Consider the following 21,882-nt stretch of genomic DNA (forward strand, 5'->3'; position numbering starts at 1 on the left):
CAGATCCCTGAGGCACACCACTAATCAAAAGTCTAAGAAGCAATCATCCACTACCACTTCTCCCATTCAGCCAATTTCAAATCCAGTTTACAACCTCTTCATGTATACCTAGAGTCTAAACCTTCTGAACTAACCTCCTATGTGGGATTTGTCAGTAGCCTTACTAAAATCTCTGGACAACATCCAATTTCATACAACTTTCTTGGCATCTTCCTCAAAAAAACCTACCACATGCAAATCCATGCTATCCTTAATCATCCCTTGCCTGTCCAAATATTTATATATCCAATCTTTCAGATCACCCTCCAATAATTCACCTACTAATGTCAGTCTTACCAATCTAATTTCCAGGTTAACTTTGAGCTTTTTTTAAAAAAGTAACATCAGCTATCCTCTAATCCTTAAGGTCCGAGGGATCATATCAGACCCAGGGAATTAATCAATGTTATTGCTTTAAGTCAGCAAGCACCTCCTCTTTAATCTCTATGTTCTATGACACATACTACTCTTTTCACTTCTTTTCTTATACTCTATTCCAATTTCCTGAGTATATTGATGCAAAACAAAAGCTGTTTAGGATCTCCCCCATATCGTGAGGCTTCACACAGATGACTACATTGATCATCTTGGGGACCAATTTTGTCCCTTACTATTCTTTTACTCTCAACACATTTATAGAAACCCTTTGGGTTTACCTTCAGATTATCTACCAAACCAACTTCATGTCTTTATGCCTTCTTGACTTCCTTAAGTATTTTCTTACTTTTCTATACTCTTCTAGTAGCTCATTTGCTCCTTTTTGCCTATACCTGCTATATATCTCTCCTTAACCATATCACCAATATCCCTTGAAAACTTTGCCTTCAATCCTGACAGGAACATGCAAACTCTGCACTCTCAAAATTTCAACTTTGAAGGCCTTCCACTTACTGAACGCATCCTTGTCAGAAAACAACTTATCCCAATCCACTCTTAGATCCTTTCATTTTCACAAAATTGGCCTTTCTCCAATTCAACCCAAGGACCAGACCTATTCTTATCCATAATTAACTTGAAACTAATGACATTATGGTCACTGGACTCAAAATGTTAACCTACACATTCTTCTTTCACCTAATCTGTCTGGTTCCCCAATGGGAAATCAAGTATTGCAACCTCTTTCATTAATACCTCTATTTAATGATTGAGAAAACTTTCCTGAACACATTTGACAAACTCCAAGCCATCCAAGCTTTTTAAAGTATGGGAGTCTCTGTCAATACATGTTAAAATCTCTTACAATCACAACTCTGTTTGCTATCTCTCTACAGATTTACTCCTCCAATTATCTGACTATTTGGTGGTCTATAAAACAACCCTATAAGTGTGGTCACATCTTTTCCATTCATCTCTACCCCTATGGCCTCTATAGACGAGCACTCTGGGCTGTCCTGTTAAGCACAGCTGTGATATTTTCCTTGACTAGCAATGTCACTACTCCCCCTATTACACTTGAAACAGAACCCCAGAACATTGAGCTGCCCCTGCTACAACTAGGTCTCACTGACAGCAATAATGCCATCATCCCACATGTCAAGATCATCTTCCTTTCCAACAATACTTGCATTGAAATAAAAACATCTGAGGACATTTCTTTCACATACAATGATTTGATTTCTGTCTATACATGTAGTCCTCACATGACCTTTATCCTCCTCCACCTCACTACCTGTTTTAACATTCTAGGTCCCATTCCCCTGCAAAACTAGTTTAATCCACCACCCACACAGCACTAGAAAACCTATCTGCAAGGATGTTAGACCCCTTCCAGTTCAGGTGCAAACTGTCCTGTCAGAAAAGGCCCCACCTTCCTTGGAACAGAGCCCAGTTGTCCAGAAACATGAAGCCCCACCTTCCTCCTGCACCAACTCTTTAGCTGCATTAACTTCCTGTTCCGAAGAATAGAGATGAGGGAGAACTGTTTTTCCCAGAGAGTGCCCATTGGAGGCTGCCTTAGTAAATATATTTGAGGTTGGATAGATTTTTTTTTGGATAGTAGGGGAAATAAGGGATATGGGGAAAAGGCAGGTAGGTGAAAATGAGCCAACCATTGGATCAGCCATGATCTCATTGAATGGTGGAACAGGCACAACAGGCTGGATGGCTGACTCCTGCTCTTAATTCTTATGTTCAGTGAATGAGATATCAGAACCTATGATAGATCTGGCTAGGTTTGTTACCTTCTGTATCCTTCCACATCCCTGGTCACTCAAACTACTAAATCAGGCTCTGATTGCAACTGGTCAGTATAGTTTTGACAATGCACATGTGAAAGTTTGATAGCATATTCTATAGCATGCCACATTTCCTCATATGCTAAGAAAGCAGAGAAATTCCTTCCTCATACATGTTGGCTGGAAGTCAAATAATTGTTCTAAAAGGACTCATATGGCACTTGGTAACTTCCATCTCTTTATACTCCAACCATTTTGAGATACAAATCAATCCACTTGCTTTTTCAATGATTTCTTGTACATGTCTGCGGACTTGCATTGATTTCTGTCCTGAGATACTTAAATCTGTCTGTTTCTCCATGCTTCTTATCTTTGCAACATTCTGTTAGCAAGCTCAAATGTAGTTGAAAGAGTAATGTTGATCATTTATATTTCATCCAAAAGCAATTATTTATAGTTATATTGCAAATACAGAGTAATGGAAATCTTCCTGACTCAATACAAGGAGTTAATGTGTAGATCAACAATTGTCTCATTGAGAGGTACATAGGTTTGAAGTTCTAAAAAAAACCCACCTCCAGTACCTTCACTACTGAAAGTGAAAGGAGGGGTTCAACAGAAATAGAACATTAATCATGAAAATGTTTATTGTTGTATAAATGACAATCTAGCAGGTTCTGTAAAGGGTTTCTTCCCATGTCTGCATGGGTTTCTTTTAGGGGTCTGGTTTCCTCCCACCCTTCAAAAAAATACAGGGGTTATCAGTTACTATGGGCAGCATGGGCCAGAAAGGCCAGTTACTATACTGCACATCTAAAAAGTACAATGCACACATACATTAAAACTCTTACTTATCAAAATCAGTACTTTGAAAAAAATACTGGTATATATTAAATCAGCCATTCTCAACATTTCTCAGCTATGGCCCTGTAGCAAAGATAATAGGTTCAACACATTGAAAGGGAATCAAGACTGGACAGGTTAGTATTCAACTACAGCCTTTATTTATACACAGGGGAATTCACTAAAGGGCTCACATTCACAAAGCAATAACACACAAGTAATTACATATGGGGTACAAATAAATCACTGCTAAACAATTTCAATTCCCACTTGTCAACACAACAGCTAACACACAGTACCCACCACCCTTCTTTCTCACAAAGGAGGCTCAGTACACTAAAAAACAGTAACCTGATTACAGCCAACAACTTGTATACCATGAAACTGGTCTTCAGTATCACCCACAGTTCAGAAGGGAGGACAGGCCCATCCATCACAGTCAGTCCTCTGGTGCCATCATAGCCTAGAATACAAGAATGGTCTTAAGGGAACCACAAACCAAGCTCAATGTGTGCTATGTGGTTGGCTTTTATAATATGAGGCTGCCCATGTGATCTGCAAGGACCAATTGCATATCAGCGTCACCTGTGGGCAAATCTAACCATTAATTGCACCTGGAGGACCAATCAAAAGTCAGCTGCAGGGACTAATTATACATCAGCCTCTGAAGTGGGTAGGTCTAACCCTTGATTGCCAGTTGAGGTAACCTCCAATCTCCTGCCTTCTGGAGGGTTTAGAAGGGCTTGGACCAAATGCAGGTAAAAGGGACCAGAGAATGCCTCTTAGTCAGCATAGATGAGTTGGGCTACAGGGTTTGTTCCATGATGTTTGGGCACTTTTTTGTAATTTAAAAAAAATAGACATACAGCACAGTAACTAGCCCTTTTGGCCCATGATGCTGAACTGCCCAATTAACCTTCAAGTCCTGGTATGTTTTGAATGGTGGGAGGGAACCAGAGCACCTGGAGGAAACCCACACAGAAATGGGGAGAATGTGCAAACTCCTTACAGACAGCATAGGATGTGAACCCTAGTCCTTATCGCTTGCACTGTAAGTGTTGTGTTAACTGCTCTGGTATCTGTGTAACCTAACTTGTAGAGTTATGGTCACTGTGCTACAGACCAAAAGCTGGAAAGTAAATAATCATGAGTCCATTTCAGCCCAGCATCGACACCTTGGCTCATTACAATTTAGTTGATAAATTTCTGCTATTTCATGTTGCTTAATGGTTTTGGACATTATTTCATTTGTCTCATTCAAAAAGGCCTCTTAGTGGTGGGATTCACAGATATTTGATGTCTCTGAAGGGGCTTTTTTTTGTTTCTCTTTGTCTTTTTAATAGTGGCCCCTCTTTGTGTGCCTTTGCAGGCAAAGAAAGGAAAACAAATTGTGTGTATTTATGTATGTGACTATAAAGGCATTTTGAACCTCATTAATGACTGTTGGATACAGCCTTCTTCTTGCTTACTCAGACTGAGTGAAACCAAGGATTTATAATTAGGTTATTTACTGACCTGACTCTTTCCCTTTCCAGTGATGCAGCCTGATCTGCTCAGAATTTCCTGGACTTTTTAAAAATGTTTTTTTCCTTGATATTCATTGTAATTCAGTATGGTGTCACGTGCAAGGGCTGTCTGAGGAATTGTTTAAAATATACTCCTGCACTGATGTTCAATTGTCCAAAAAATAATTCAGACTTTGCAAATGACAGAATTCAGAATTAGAATCAAATTATTTCTCACCTTTAAATTTAATGGACATTCTTGCCTCTAGAATATTCAAAGTACAAGTCTCATTAATGAACCCTTCCTACAGTTCATTATTATACCAGTAACAAGTATCCTCTGAATATATAGAGTGGTTAATATCTGGTTGACCTCTAGTAATTCATGATAATAATATAAGAGACTGCTTTTGATCTGCTCATGTGTGAAATTGTAATTATAATCTTTATAATCCTTCCCAATTGGAGAGCAATGCTAGACAATTTAACTTTTACTTTTCCAGTAACATTTTTCCTCCATTCAATGCCACAGCAGTTCTCATTATAAAAAAGATGAGAATTTTCACTGCACCAGCAAACACAGAATTAAGCAAAACTAGGATAGGAAAGGTTGCAGATCATGGTTAAGTAACTTATCAGGGTGTGGTGCTAATTAATAAACAGGGTGATGAAACTCTGTATTCACACAAAAATGGTCTTAAGCCGTTAGTTCACTCTTTGCACCATACCAAGAGGATTTGAATTCAGACAGTGTCTCAAGGATGGCACAGTTTGTGACAGTTAGCACAATGCTATTACAATGCCAATAACCAGGGTTCGAATCTGATGCTGTCTTGTAATGTTTGAGGTTTCTAGGCTAGTTGGTGTATTTGTGTGGCTTAGGCCCATGGGCCAGAAGGACCTGTTACTGTGGTGTATCTCTATATTTAAGAGTAAGTAAATCAATAAAACTTGTAACATTAACAATGATCAGGAAGTTACCCAAGAGAACTGTACTCTCTTCGGAGTTCACTCTCTTGAAAAGTTCCTGATGAGACACTCAATTGTGTTCTCTCATAGAACAAGTCCAATTCCTTTTTAAGCATATTTAATGAACTGGGCTTAGCTGATTTCTGGGGAGAATTTCACATGTTTGTTACATTTCAGATAAAGAAATTTCTCCCTAACTCAGTCCTAAATGATTTGCCCTTGTGTTTTGAGCCCTGTGTTTGTTAATCTCCTCCATTTGCCATATGATTTTTATGGACTGTGATTACCACTCTATTTTTAGACAGACAGGCACAGTAAGAGGCCATTTCGGCCCATGAATCTGGCCACACAATTTACACCCCCGATATATTTTGAACGGTGGGAGGAAATGATAGCATTCGGAGGAAACCCACACAGACATGGGAGAATGTACAAACTCCTTACAGACAGAGCAAGATTTGAACCCTGGTTCCGATCGCTGGCGCTGTAAAGGTGTTGCGTTAACTGCTACACCAAACGTACTTCCCTTCTTCTGCGACCAATTAAAAACCAAACTCTACAAATCTCAAACCTCACCAGACAATGGATTTTGCCTGCAAATAACCTTCCTTCTAGTCAAGATTAGTTCAAACAATTAATTTTCAAGTTTAAATATCATTCAACAAAACAGTCCTCAGTGAAAACATGCAGGCACACAACCAGGCATAACACAAACACAGGCAAACTATACTCAAGTCAGGACAAATATATTTATATAAAAATAAATAAATAACTTTTGTTTACTAAATATTAGTCAGGATGGTTAGTGGGAGCATTTCTTTGGTCATTCAGCATTCTTACTGCCCATGGGAAGAAATTGGTTCTGGCTCTGATATTCCTGTATCTCTTTCCAGATCGGAGTGTTTGAAAGATGCTGTGTGTGCGTGGAAGGGATCTTTAATGATTTTGCATGCCCTCTTCAGACAGTGATCCTGGTGGATTCACAACATAGTGTACAAGGAACTCTTAAATTACTACTTTCTGCCAGCTTCACAACTTCCAAACCCATTAATTGCAGTCAGATGTTACCCACTCTTGGTGAACCTGGCCAGGGTCAGATGTGGCATGTTTCTCTTTGAATTGGCATTTTCCTCTGCAATTGATCATTTTCAGAGTTCTTCCTGTTGATCACCTTTTAATACATTTCTTTGTAAACTTTACAGACATTCGTTTAATTTTATGGCCAAACGTTGATTCCATTTCCATATATGTACTTCTTTAATTCTTTCACATTTATGCTGGTTCTCAGAATCTCTCAGCTTAATCCTGTGGTCTACAATTGTTGGAGTTTTGATGTATTATTTACCTGATAACTATCTTTAAAAACTCTCAATCGCCGAGTCAGGAGTAGTGAGGATGTTCTCAGCACTGTATAACTGTTTCAGCTGGGTAATTACTCTATGTTCCCTCCCTGACACTAACCAGTTTTCCAAAAGTCAACATGACCTAACTTCACCCCATCTTCCATGCTGATTTTTTTTCTGTTTCCAGTTTTTGTAATTAACTCTTCCTTATTTCCTTGATGGTTTATGTATCTGAACTCTGGTGAATATAAACTCAATTGTCTCACTCGCTCTTCATATTTAAGTCCTGTCTTCCTGGGATTGAGTCCTGATGAACCTCTGCTGCACTTTGTTTCTTAGAAGGGATTTTTTTGTTCTGAACGAAGGCCAAAATTGGACATGATACTCATATTGATGGCTCTTTACAACATCACCAAGGTACCCCTGTTCTTGTACTCAAATCCTTTTGCTATGAAGATTGACCTAACAATTGCCATCTGCACCTACATTCATACTTTTGTCAATTGATGTTCAAAGACACTCAGGTTTTGTGTGCCTGTTTCTTTCCTAATTTATTGACGTTAAGATAATCATCTGCCTTCCTGCTTTTGCCACAAAACTAATAAAGCAAACATTTGTCAAGCATTGTCCTGCATCTACCATGTATTACCTATTCACTCAACTTTCAAACCACACCGGGTCCTCTCCCCATCCTCCTCCAGCTCAGACTCCCACCCAGCATTGTGCTATCCACAAACTTGAAGATATTACAGTTATTACCATCATCTAAGTTGTTAGTATGTGCAGCACAATTAGTCTAGTGGTTAGCACAATGCTACTCTACCACCAGAGACAGAGGTTCGAATCTGCCGCTGTCTTCACGAGGTCCCCATGACCTGTCTTGGTTTTTCCTGTGCACGCCACTTTCTTCCCACGTTCCAAAAGTGTGCGGGGATGGTAGATTAATTGGGTGTAATGGTTTCCTTTAAGTTCAAACTTTCAAATTGAAGTTGAGGTTTATGGTTATTATCATCTGATTGTACGTTCACAACCTGATGAAGCTGCGTCTCTCCAGAGCAAAGTGCATACACAAAAACACCCAGTGCACATCGGTGATCAAAATAAATAGATATAAAAATTTGGGATGACGATTACAATTACAGGATACTGTTCATCAGTCTCATGGCCTACGGGAAGACGTTATTCCCCAGCCTGGCAGTCCTGGTTTTGATCCTTCTGGACTTTCTTCTTGATAGTAGTGGGCTACAGATACTGTGCGCTAAATGGAAAGGGTATTCCTTAATTCCTTGAGACCTTTTTAGAAAATGCTCCCAGTAAATGTCCTCTATAGAGGCAAGGGAAACCCTCGTGATCCTCTTGGCTGCTCCACTGATCCTCTGTAAAGTCTTCCAGTCTAATGCTTTGAGGCTACCATACTACACAAAGATGCAGTCAGGCAAGAAGCTCTCAATTGTGCTCTTGTAAAAGTTTGTGAGGATGGGAGCCAGTAGCCATGCTCTCTTCATCCTCTTTAGAAAGTGTAGGTGCTGCTACATCTTCCTGACTAATGACAAGGTGTTGGGAGTCTAGGTCTTTTATATGCACCTATATAAATTTTGTGAATGCCACTCCACACACACCATTGATGTGCAGTGGCAAATGGTCAATAGCTGGAATCTGCTTTGACTATGTTGTAAATAAAATTAATTTTTAAAAAAGCATACTTTGGGATCCTTGAAGTGAATCCTTCAGCACCCCACTAGTCATTCTCTATCTCTTCAAAAAAAAGGATAATTTATTCCTAAATTCTGGTCTGCTAACTTCTGGAAATCTGACAGTCACTTACCTGCCATTCCATGTTTAATTTTGCATGCTAATCTCTTTCTATTTCTGCAAACACTAAAGCACAAGTGCTGTCACTTAAATGGGGGGGATAGGAGAAGTCTGGCTGACATTTCTTTGGAAAAATGTCCAACCCAGTCTATTTTTCTTGGTATTGATTTTGGGATGAATGTCTGAATTCTGGAATAAATTCCCTGCAGGAATTTGAGCATTCATAAACCTTAGTTTTCAGATACACTCAGCATTTTCATAGGTCCCATTAACTTTGGGGAAAAATTGCACCAATCATGGAATGCTTGCAATAATGAACTGTTTGTTTCTCAGACAAGTCTGTGTGACACTTAGCCTTATGAATGTTGTACCCTGTGGGGGGGGGGGGGGGGGACATCTGAATGTCAACAAAAAGAAAATGGCCAGTTTAATGATGAGAACTTGCAAGGAATTGTGAGCTTGATAAGAACATATTTTCTGGAGAGGAACTATACAAGCCAGACAAAATAAATTCCTACTCCATGAAACAAGAATCCAGGACAAAGTCATGACATCAAGAAGATGCAAAGATGGTAAACTGGATGCAAAATCCATTTTTAGATATAATTAAACAGAATAAATAGAAAGATTATTTCCATCAAGCTTAAAATGAAGCTTGATGGCAAAAATAGCAACATTTTTTATTTATGTTGTGCCTTTAGTATATCAAAAGCATCCAAAGGAATTCTACAAAAATTGGCAGATTTAAAATGCTAATCACACAACAATAAAGATTTATGGATAATGAAGAAGGTTGTCGAGGATACAGCAAGATGTTTTGGGGATACAGGTGGAGAAATGGCAAATGGGGTTTAATCCAGACAGGTGTGAGCTGTTGCACTTTGAGAGGGCACATGGATGAGGAAAGTAGGCAGTGAATGGGCAGGATCTTTGGGAGCATTGATGTGTTGAGGAATCTTGGGGTGCAAATACTTAGCTCCCTGAAAGTGATGGCACAGGTAAGATTGGTGTGGCGGGGGCGGGGGGGGGGGCATAGTGTATGGCATGCTAGGCTTCAATGCACAAGACATGATGCAAAAGCTATTGGAACATAAGGAGAATCAGTCTTCTGAAAAAATTTACTCCTTTTTGAGGGCATTGAGATATATATTTTTTGTGTTTTCAATTATTTTTATTTGTTAATTATACTTATGAGGTGTTACATTTCAGAAAGACAAACCAATCTAGGGCATAAACGGTAAATGGTAGGACACTGAGGAGTACAGCTGAACAGAGGGATCTTGGAGTACTGATACATTGTTCCTGAAAATGGTGTCACAGGTAGTCAAGTTCATTGTCATCTGTTTGCACAAGTACTATCTGACATAAGTGTTCTCTCATCCTCGGTGCCAAACACGCAGACACACAGCCAGACGTAACACACATATAGATAAACAATACATATGCAGGGCAAGTTTTCATATATACAAATGAATAAATAACTATTGTTTAGTAAATCTGAGAGTCTCGGATGGTTAGTGTGAGCAGTTCCTTTGTCATTCAGCATTCTAACTGCCATGGGAAGAAGCTTTTCCTCAGCCTGGTGGTGCTGGTTCTGATACTCCTGTATTACTTTCCCAATGGGAACAGATGAAAGATGCTGTGTGCAGGGTGAAGGGGCAATGATTTTGTATGGCCTCTTCAAACAATGATCTTGGTAGTGATGTTGATGGGGGAAGAAGGAGACTCCAGTGATCCTCGCTGCCATTCTTTTAATCTTGTGGATTGCCTCCAATCCATTACTCTGCATCAACCATACCACAAGGTGAAGGAGCTGGCCAGGACATTCTTGTTAGAGCTCATGGAATGTTAACATGATGGTAGCTGGTATCCTAGCCCACTTCAGTCTTCTCAGGAAGCACAGTCACTGTTGCACTTTCCTGACAAGTAAGGAAATGCTGTGTTATCATGATAGGTCACAAGTTAGGTGAACTCCAAGGTAATTGGTGCTCTCAGAGTTATTGATGTGTAGTGGAAGGTGGTCATTGCTAGTCCTCCTGAAGTCTACAATCATCTCCTTCACCTTGTCCACATTAAGACTCCGATTGTTACTTTTACACAATTTCTTGAGATGTTCCACCTCTCCTCTGTCGTGTGACTCATTGGAAAGCGTCTTAAAGAGAGCTTTTGGAACATTGGCCTTCATGAATCAAATCATTGAATACCAGAGTTGGGATCTTATGGTAATATTGTATAAGATATTGGTGAGGCCAAATAGGTCAATAAGATTGAAATGGTGCAGAGAGGATTGACTAGGATGTTGTCAGGATTTTAAGGAAATGCATTACAGGGAATGGTTAAGTGGATTAGGACTTTATTTCCTGAAGCATAGAGGAATAAGGGGAGATTTGATAGAGTAATACAAAGTCATGAGGGATATACATAGAGTAAATGCAAGAAGGCTTTTTACACTGTGGTTAGGTGAGAGACAACCAGAGGGTCTAGGTTAAAGTTGAAAGGGAAAAGTCTAACGGGATCATTTGGGGGAATTTATTCCCACAGAGTAGTGGGAGTGTGGGACAAGCTGACAGTTGAAGTGGTGAATGTGGGCTCAATTTTAGTATTTAAGAAAAGAAATTGGATGGGAGGGATATGGACTGAATGCAGTTTTGTGGGACTAGACAGAATAATAGTTTGGCATAGAGTAGAAGGACCAAAGGGCTTGTTTCTATGCTGTAATGTTCTATGGTTCTATGTATTTCCTACTTTAGCCATTTCTTCAAACAGGACCAATCCAGCTCACACCTTTGAAAAACACTTGCAAGAAAGTCTTACATTGAAATTAGTTTTTAGTTCCACCCCAATAAGCTAACAGCACGAGGTCTCCTTCTGCAGCAGCTGCTCGTTGAAGGTTTACTTCCCTTGCAGATTAAATGCTGACATTCAAACTCACTTTGTGGAGAATCTCTTCAACGAATAAATCTCAGTATTGAAAAGCTGCAAATTACATGCAAGTGAAGATATTGACGGCTCACGAGCACCTGTATTGACATGTAAGCTTCACACTTGATTGTAGTGAAATGCTTTTCCCCAAATGATTTGAACTGTGGCAGAGTAAAGGATGGACTGAGCACAGACTTCGGAGGCTGCAACAACTTTAGAATGATAGGGATGATGGTTTGCAAAGGTGGACACCACCAACAATGAAAATAGAAAATGGGAACATGAGCAGACTATTAACCATTTGATCTTGTAATCTGTCATTCAATGTAATCACAGTTGATGATCCAAATTGATTATACTTCTCCAGTTTTCTCCCCATATCCCATGATCTGTTAATCCTTCAATAAATATCTGGCTTAAACAAGAACTACTGTATCCACAGTTGGCCTGTGCTCCTCCCCCTTCCCCTTCATTCTACCTTTCCTTTCTTCTTCTCCATCCCTCACCTTCTTATTCAGTCATCTGACTGCTTTTTCTTACACTTTGACAAAGGGGTTTGGCCTGAAAAGTTGATTAACTTTAACTTCCTATAGATGCCGTGTGACCTGCTGAGATTCTCCAGCACCTTTGTGCATTACACTCAACCCTGGCATCTTGTTTAATTTCTCGACCACATTTGATTCCTTCTTAATTATATTTAAAGGTGGAGAGGGTGAGAAAATTTTAAGTTCTTGGGAGTTAGTATTTCAAAGGATCTTTCTGAACCCAACGTATTATTTGCATCATGAAGAAAGCACATCTACTTCAGGAGTTTCCAGAGGTTTGGTATGAATCCAGAAACGCTAGCAAATTTCTACAGATGTGTGGTGGGAAGTGTGCTGACTGGATGCATCACGGTGTGATATGGGGACACTTAGTGTAAAGCCCTGCAAACGGTAGTGGACACAGCCCAGGACATCACAGACAAAACCCTCCCTGCTATCAAGGACATCTACTCGGATTGCTGTCATTTGGAAAGTAACACCAATCCTCAAGGATCCACCCCAGTCAGCACACATTCTTTTCTCACTGCTGCCATCAGGAAAGAGGTACAGGTTCCACACTACTCACACCACCAGATTTAGGAACAGGCTGCTATCCCTCCACCATCAGACTTCTCTACAACAAACTCAGAGACTCATTTAAGGAGTCTTATTGGTGCACTTTGATTTTTTTGATTCTCTCTGTTTTGTACAGTTTGTTTTCATTCATTATCTACTTACAGTTTTTTATTTGTTTACTCTGTGTACAGTTTTTTTTGTAACAATCTCAGGGTGTATGTGATGTCATGTTTGTCATTCGGGTGCCTTGCCATTCAGTGTGGACAATTCTATCTCTCCATTTGTCATGATATCCGACCCACCGAATTATAGTCTTTGCCTCCCCTGTTCTTCTTCCGTGAAGGCTCCATCTTTGAGCTGAGACCGTAGTCGATGTTGAGTTTGTAATTCTTTTTCTTCTTTTCTTTGGCTTGGCTTTGCAGATGAAGATTTATGCAGGGGTAATGTCCACGTCAGCTGCAGGCTCGTTTGTGGCTGACAAGCCCGATGCGGGACAGGCAGACACGGTTGCAGCAGTTGCAATGGAAATTTGGTGGGTTGGGGTTGGGTGTTGGGTTCTTCATCCTTTGTCTTTTGTCAGTGAGATGGGCTCTGCAGTCTTCTTCAAAGGAGGTTGCTGCCCGCCAAACTGTGAGGCGCCAAGATGCACGGTTTGAGGCGATATCAGCCCACTGGCGATGGTCAATGTGGCAGGCACCAAGAGATTTCTTTAGGCAGTCCTTGTACCTCTTCTTTGGTGCACCTCTGTCTCGGTGGCCAGTGGACAGCTCGCCATATAACACGATCTTGGGAAGGCGATGGTCCTCCATTCTGGAGATGTGACCTACCCAGCGTAGTTTGATATTCAGCAGCGTGGATTCGATGCTGTCTGCCTCTGCCATCTCAAGTACTTCGATGTCGGAGTTTGTAATTATACAAGGGAAAAATACTGAAATGGTTTCCCATCTCCTCCTTCAGTTGCAGCGTCTGTACTGGACAGGTAACCCTGACCATTTATCAGCAGATTCATCTGCCCAGTGTTTTTAGTTTTGCAACCAATTTTTTTTCCAATTTGTAGAATCTGCTTGTAAAACCATCCACCATCTGCAATCCATGGCTTCACTTGGTCCTGAGACTAATCAGGGACTACACCTTCCCCAAAGGTGACCTGTATGTACTCTGACAATAAATCTGAAATCTGATATCTGAATCTAATTTGGCTTTGATTGTTTTATGGTAAAGAATTCCACAGGTTAAACTCACTCCGAGAGAAGAAAATGTTTCATAAATCAGTCATTCACTAACTTATCCTTGTCTTTAAACAATAACCCTTGGAATGAAGAAGACATTTAATGGTTGATTTTGAAAAGGGTTTGAATCAAAATACTCAAGACAGCTTCCATAATTAAGATCTATGCTTGGTTGGAGACAATAATATGAATTACTGCACTGAACTGCCATGGGAATAATTTCAACCACATGAGTTCCATCCTGACCTTGGGTGCTGTCTGTGTGCATTTGCATGTTCTCCCCAGGACTGCTGATGGTTCCCCCAGATGCTCTGCATTCCCCCCGTGTCCCAAAGCCTTGATGGGTGACAGGTTAATTCCTTGCTGGGAATTGTCCTAAAGTACATGGGTGGCAGGAGAATTGGAGAGGTGTAATTGAAGAGGATATGAGAACATAAGTGGGATTCCTGTAGTTAGATGCTTGATGATTTGGCATGGACCAGACGGCTGGACAAAGATACTTGTGACTATCATTTGTATGCTACACCATTTAAAAGGGATATTGCCATGGATCTTCAAGTTTATTGTCATCTGATTGCGCAAGTACAACCCGATGAAATCGCGTTCTTCAGTCCTTCGTGCAAAATATGCAGACACACAACTAGACATAACACACATACAGACAAACAATACATATGCAGGATAGATATTCATATATCCAAATAAGTATTGTTTTGGAAATATGGAAGTCTCAGAGGGTTAGTATGAGCAGTTCCTTTGGTCGCTCAGCATTCTCTCTGTCTGTGTGAAGAAGCTATTGCTCAGCCTAGAAGTGCCAGCTATGTTGTTGCTGTATCTCTATCCCGCCAGGAGGAAGATGCTGTGTGTGGGGTGGAATGGGTCTTCGATGATTTGGCATCCCCTCTTCAGACATTGATCCCGGTAGATCATATTGGTGGGGCGGGGGGTTGGAGGAGGGAGGAGGAGGGAGACTCCAGTGATTATTAATTATAACTAAGCCAAAATCAGAAGAGAATGGAATATTTCTGTCTGAAAGAGCATTATTTCTTATCAAATCACAGAATGTTGACCTCATTGGAATGGCTGATATGCAATTCATTACAATGAATTACCTTGGGTTGCTTGACTACTTCAGGAAATCACTATGTTGATAATATAGACCAAGAAAAGATTCATTTCACAAAACATATTCGAAAATGAGACAGTAGACTAATTCTTTCTCTAGCTATTGTGACCTATGATATGGTTTATCATTGCAAATCTTTTTAGTTGTTTGAATTTAAATTCCTCAACTGTGGTGAGGATTTTTAATTTCCTTTTTACAGAATTGGGTCATCAGTATTGAAGTAAACATTTACTGTCCATCCTAACTGCTCTGCAAAGGAGGTAGTGAGGAGTACCCAGCAACACAAGGACACTTGCTTTTCCCCTCTGCCATCAGATTTCTGAATGGACCATTCCCTCACTTTCTTGTATTTTTGCACTAATTTCTTTACTTTTAATGTAATTTTATAGCAATATTTGCACTTTGACGCTGCTGCAAAACAACAGATTTTGTGGCCTGTTCATGACAATAAATTCCTATTCTTATCCTGATTCTGAACTTCTGAGGTCACCTGGTAAAAGTTCTCCCATTGTGTGGATGGGTGCACGTTTTCACAACTTGGAGGCAGCGATGAGCTTGGAATGATGATGCACTTCAAAGTCAGTGTGCGGGTTTGAAAAAGAAACGCCCGGTGTTGGTCTTTTGCCCTTATGCATACGATAACATGAAGCAAGTCCATTCAACCCATTGGGTCCCTGCCAGCTTCCAGGCAGCAATCCCATTAATTCTATGCCCCTATCCTGAATTTCCACATCCCTTTCTCTCTTATTCTTTCTCACATCTCACCATCAACTAGCCATTTGATCTTTATTTGTCATCAACTTGCAGGGGCAGTGGTACAGATCGATACAATTGTGACATTTCAAGGACATTTCTACAGATATGTGGACAAGAGAGGTTCAGAGGATAATAATCTGATTGCTGGCAAATAGGGCAAGCACTGGTGATATGCACAAATGTTGAGTTGAATTGCGTATTTCTATGCTGTAAAACATTATGACTAAAGCTAAATGAGCTAATATTTAGCTTCTATAACCATATAACTCTTATATAACCATTTACGGAGCGGAAACAGGCCATGTTGGCCTTTTGAGTCCGCACCGGTTCACTGATTTTGTGCGCCCTCTTCAGGCATTGGTCCCGGTAGATCTTCATTCAATGACACTGCCATTGACAGGACGGTTTCAAGTTGTGAGACCTGCCAGAAGCATCATGCAAAGCAAATAAAAGAACCCATGATCATAAATGACTTACCAGTGGATCTTTGGCGGAAAGTTGGGACTGATCTGCTCTATGTGGATGCTTTACAAATCTAATCAGTCAAACCTCAGAAAATGTTGCATTATTTCACCCCATGGCATTATAATGAGTCCAACATGCAGGGACAGTTGCGAATAATCAATGACCTCAATAATTCCATGAAACAGAATTAATTTATTTTGTACTAGGAGTGTTTTGGGTGAGAGGTTCTCCCAACACAAATTTGACCGTTGAGTTTATTCCAAATTGTAATATGTTTTAGTAAGAGACCTTCCTTATGACAATTGTTAGGTCTGCTTTGTTCATGAATGAGTGAGACAAACACCAGGCTGAGTCGAAATCAGGGTTCTTTGTTCTTTATTACCGGATTGCATTCTGCCGTTATCAGCAAAGTGGTGATTTTTTATACCCTTGGATATGTGCTTAGAACATCATCATATCATTACTTGTCCAATGACTAAAACTGTTGCTATCCTTTCCCTGCTAGCTTCCTGCCTCTCAATCCATCAATGTCTCTCTTATCTTGTAAGTACAAGGATGCATTCACATCTTGTTACAGCCCTGTACATTCCCATCTCATGATGTTTTACCTAACAGGAGTACAAGGACACCTCCCCTTCTTGTTACTGCCCTGTACAGGGTAACTCCCTACACATTCCCATCTCATGATGTTTTACCTTACACCAGATAGTAATTTAGAATTCTATTTAAATAGAATTTTTTCTGCTATCTTCTTCCCAACCTTACGCAGTTCCAATTTTGCCCAAGAAGACTGGTCTCCTCCATCAAAGAGGGAGGTGACAAACTTCATTTGGGTTGCCCAATAATATATATATATTTTTTTAATTTGGGAGCTTTAATTGTCCCAGTTCATAATTTCAGATTAATTTATCGATAGTGAAACTTACCCGCCCACTGAAACTTCCTAATATATTTATTTAAATTCTAAGAGAATTGTTGTGATACTAAAGCAGGTAGGTTTTGGAAAAGATTTTGTAATTTAGGCAATATACTCATTTTAATACAATTGACTCTTCAATCAAAGTAATTGAAAGAGTTATCCATTTATTATCCTCAATTTTTCGAAGCAAGGGAAGATAATTCAACTTGTATAAATTCTGCAAGTTATTATCTATCTTAATATCTAAATATTTTATCCCATTAAGCAGCCTCTTAAATTGAGAGTCTCTTTTAACATCATAATTCCCATCACAAAGTGGCATAACTTCACTTTCCATTAACAATTGATAATAAAATTCTAGAAACTTGGTCTCAGAGTGGGAGCAAATGTATTGAAGATTGTTTTGAGTGTGGACAATTTATAACATTTGTACAAATCAGGAATAAATTTGGAGTTTTAAATACATTCTTTTCTATCTTCAGTGAAGATTGTATTTAAGGGATAAATTAGATACAGCACTGACCTTACCACAATGTACTGAAATAGAGACTTTAGTTTGAAAGGGATCACAAGGAAACTTGTCTCAAAAATGTATTTCTTACTCCACGTGGAAGCCCCAAAATAAGTCGAGAGAGATGGTAATCAGATTTGGGTATAGAAATTGATCCATTTTGTTGGTCTGACCTGTCAGGACAGCATGAGCAAAACAATTAATGTAAGGTATAGGCTGATGCAATATCAGTTGTACCTTACTCCACAAAAATTAAATAAATTGAAATCTGAATTATCCAATTTGTTTTCGATGCAGTCAATATATAGGAACCTTTATGCATTCAACTTGGTTATACCCTAAGGGGAGATCCTTCTGGGAAGATTTGGGGAATCTCCTGAAACAAATTACCAAAATTCGATACCCTCAGGTGCCAGAATTGTTTTAATTGGGGAAATTAGGAGATATCAAGTCGTCAAGTTGTGTTTATTTGTCGTTCATAGTTAAAAATTGCAGTGTACAGTGACCATGGAGCTGGTTATTTGCATAGATAAATTACCTCAGAAACATTTTATAAATAATATATCACTTATAAAAATCATGTAACACATGCTAGCCCTCTGCCCCTGGAGTTCAAAGCCTTCCAACTTGGGGGAGAAAACTGTTTTGTAATTTGGTTGTGAGGGCCCGAATGTTTTGGTACCTCTTCCCGGATGGCAGGGGAGAGAACAGATTGCAGGACGCGTGTGTGGAGTCCTTCTCGTTGTTTGAAGCTTTCTGCAAACGATGACCATCATAAATGTCCATCATGGGAGGGAGAGAGGCCCCAATAATCCCCTCAGCAGTCTTTACTATCCGCTGCAGGGACTTGCATTCTGAGATGGTACAGTTCCCGAAGCAGGCAGTGATGCAGTTGCATAGGATGCATAGAATCTAGTGAGGGAGGAGGGTGGAAGCTGAACTTTCCTCAACTTCTGCAGGAAGTAAATTTCTTGTTGGACCTTCTTGGCAATGAATCTGGTGTTAAATAAGATCTAAAATGAGGATGTCGAAATATCAATTGAAATTTGTTAAACTTGCTTTAGCGGTGGCCAGGAAATGCACAGCCATTACTTGGAAATCTGGTTCCCAACTGAATCTGATCTGCTTGAAGTCAGAATGCATAGTGGTGCTCCCCTGGAGAAAATTACTCATAACCTTAGAAATTGTTACACCATGTTTTTAAGAATATAGAACCCATACCTAAGGTATATGGGGGTTAACGTTTGATGATTCCCCCCCTCTGGTCTCCAATACAACTATCTCCAGTATCCCTAGCAAGATCTACGTTAAGATATTTATCCCTGGATGAATCACGTTTTTTTCTGTATGGGAGAATTACCCCTTTATGTTTTGTCCTTTTCCTTTTGGGAAGGGGGGGGTCTTTCTCTTTTTTTCTTTTTTTTCTGTTTCCTACTTTCAAGGATCGGCACAGTGTGTAATTTTGCATTTGTAAATAATAGTGCAGAATTTGATAATAATAATGAGCTGATTCCTCCTTTGTATATCAACTTGTAGTTTTTTTTTGGTATTTTAATGTACATATCTGTTGAAATTTCCATGAAAAACACAATGCTGGAGAAACTCTGCAGGCCAAACAGGGTACTTTATGTTGCAAAGATATACATAGCCAACGTTTTGGGCTTGAGCTTACCTTGATGAAGGACTCAAGCCCAAATGTTGGTCATGTATCTTTATCTTTGCGATATCACTGTTTGACCTTCGAAGTGTCTCCAGCATGTGCTTTTACTTCAGTCACAATGTCTGCTGACTTTCGTGTTTTACTGATAACACCTTTGTGATTTGCTGAAATCCTGATCTTGATGGTCTAAACTCTAAACACTAGCATCTGACTATAAAATTGCCTGCATTTATCAGTGATGTCTGTGTTAACAAAATTCTCTTGAACCAATCATCTTAAAATGTGCAGATTGTAAATGATTCTAACTGGGAGCAATGTGATCCCTTCATCCACTCTGTTGTGACTTGTATTGATGTTCACGGTTTTGAGAACATTGGAGCAGAAATAGTTTGTTCAGCCCTCAGTTCTTGAATCAACTTTAGCCTTATTCAATCATGAATGTCCATTGAATAAGGAACATTGCTGGTCACAATCTGCTGGAGGATCTCAGTGGGTCGAGTGGCATCAGTGGGAAGAAAAGTATAGCCAATGTTGCAGACCTGAAACCTTCAGGACTGAGATTGTGGAAGAGGAAGAGCTGGTATAATTGGGATAGGGCGGGAGGGGTCGATTGTCTCAGGATCTGAAAGTACAGAGGTCCTGAAATCTGAGTCCTTTGACTTTTTTTTCATCACTCCAGGTCCCTTCTTACCAAAGATGAGTGCAGTAACAGTACTTTGATCTCATCAACATGCTTGTCTCATGCACAGCTCATCAGATTTATTGTCAGAATACATACATGACACCACATACTGAGATTATTTTTTCCTGCGGGTGCAACAGATTGACCTCTCATTGGTAGTACGAAAAAAACTGAACACAGCGTATACATGTAAACAAATAAAAGAACCATAAACAAATAACCAATGTAAGTAAACTGATGGTGCAATACAGAGAGAGTAAAAAAAGAAAATCAGTAAAGTGCTTAAATGAGTCTCTGATTGAGTTTGTCATTGAGGAGTCTGATGGTTGAGGGGTAGGAGCTGTTCCTAAACCTGGTGGCTTAAGACTTGTAGCAACTTAAATTTGCCCACCGTATCCACCTCAGATTTTCCTTTCCTGAAGTCAACAATCAGCTCCTTAGTTTTGGTACCATTGAGTGCAAGGTCATTGTTGGTGCATCTTTCAGCCAAGTTTTCAATCTCCCTCCTGTGTGCTGACCTATCCCTTTCCTTTATACAACCCACTACCATGGTATCAATGGCAAATTTGTAGATGGTGTTATTGTCACAATGAGCCACACAGTCATGGGTGTAAAGTGAGAAGAGCAGGGGGCTAAGAACACAGCCCTATGTACTCTGGTACTGATGGAGATTGTGGTAGAGATGTTCTTACCAATCCTCACTGATTGTGGCCTGGAGATGAGGAAATCCATTATCCAATTACAGAGAGGGGTGTTAACTCCCAGGCCTTGAGTTTTCTGATCAGTTTTGAGGCGATGATGGTGTTAAATGCTGAACTGTAATTAATAAAGACAGCATCTTTGCTGTCCAGATATTCCAGGGTTTTGCATAGAGCCATTGTGATGACATATGCCATCGACCTGTTACTACCATAAGTAAACTGGAATGTATCCATGTCACACTCAGACAGGAGCTGAAAGGCTTCATCACCAGACTTTCAAATCTCTCAATCACTTTCACCATGCTGCCCTAAAGAACAATGAAAAAGGGATAACCTGGTAAATTTTGGTGGTGTATTCATTAACAAATACAGCCCGCTTCATTTATCAAAATGGGCAGTTTTAAAGAAAAAGAAAATCAATACTTGACAAAAATATAAACAAATTATTTCACAACAAAAAAGTCTAATGCTTGAAATTATGTTTAAAAATGAACATTGTAAAGTAAAAGAACAGTACATATGTGAATTTCTTTGTGATGGATTACCTGTAGTAAGCATGGTCGCTTGTTTCTGCTATGTATCTCTGACACTTGTGCACGCACACACTTTAAGAAGTTCCCGAGAATCCAAATTCTTGGATGGTCTTGATTTCTGGCATCTGGATTTTTGTACCTTTAATGTGCTAAGATTTCTTTAGCAAAATTCCAAGTCAGTGCTGACACATAGGTCAAAGGGCCTGTTCCTGTTATATATTTGAGATTTTTCACTCAGCCTATCATCTTGTGTCCAAAGCAATAGGTTTACTTACATTCAACAATTAAATTGTGCATTAAAAAAGTAATATAGCTAAATTGTCCTCGAACTCTTAGGTAGGAGATAAAAATTATACAGCCAATCCATGCTAAATATTCTTTACTGAGACTGTTTTGCTCTAACAGGTGTCAATCTGAATGACGGACAGTGGCACTCTATCCATTTGACGACCAGACAGAATCGTGTCAGTGTCTTGTTGAATGGCGAAGCTTCCTCCACCTCTTTGACTACGCAGACACTGATGTATTCAGGAAGCCGCTACTATTTTGGAGGTGCGATCTCTAAATTTTCCAAATGAGTCATGTTGTAGTGA

At 39.7% G+C, this 21,882-nt stretch overlaps 1 protein-coding gene across 13 annotated transcripts in view; it reads left to right on the plus strand.

The window, feature by feature from the left end:
- LOC138761898 (contactin-associated protein-like 5) overlaps positions 1 to 21,882 on the plus strand; it is a 1,131,905-nt gene that overhangs the window by 660,293 nt on the left and 449,730 nt on the right. For all 13 annotated transcript variants that reach the window (XM_069934835.1, XM_069934832.1, XM_069934834.1 and 10 more), the window contains one exon: positions 21,695 to 21,841. In XM_069934835.1, coding sequence (XP_069790936.1) covers positions 21,695 to 21,841 — 147 coding nt within the window. The remainder of the gene's footprint in view (positions 1 to 21,694; positions 21,842 to 21,882) is intronic.

This window comes from Narcine bancroftii, chromosome 4 (genome assembly GCF_036971445.1).
Source record: "Narcine bancroftii isolate sNarBan1 chromosome 4, sNarBan1.hap1, whole genome shotgun sequence".
NCBI classification, from domain to species: Eukaryota; Metazoa; Chordata; class Chondrichthyes; order Torpediniformes; family Narcinidae; genus Narcine; species Narcine bancroftii.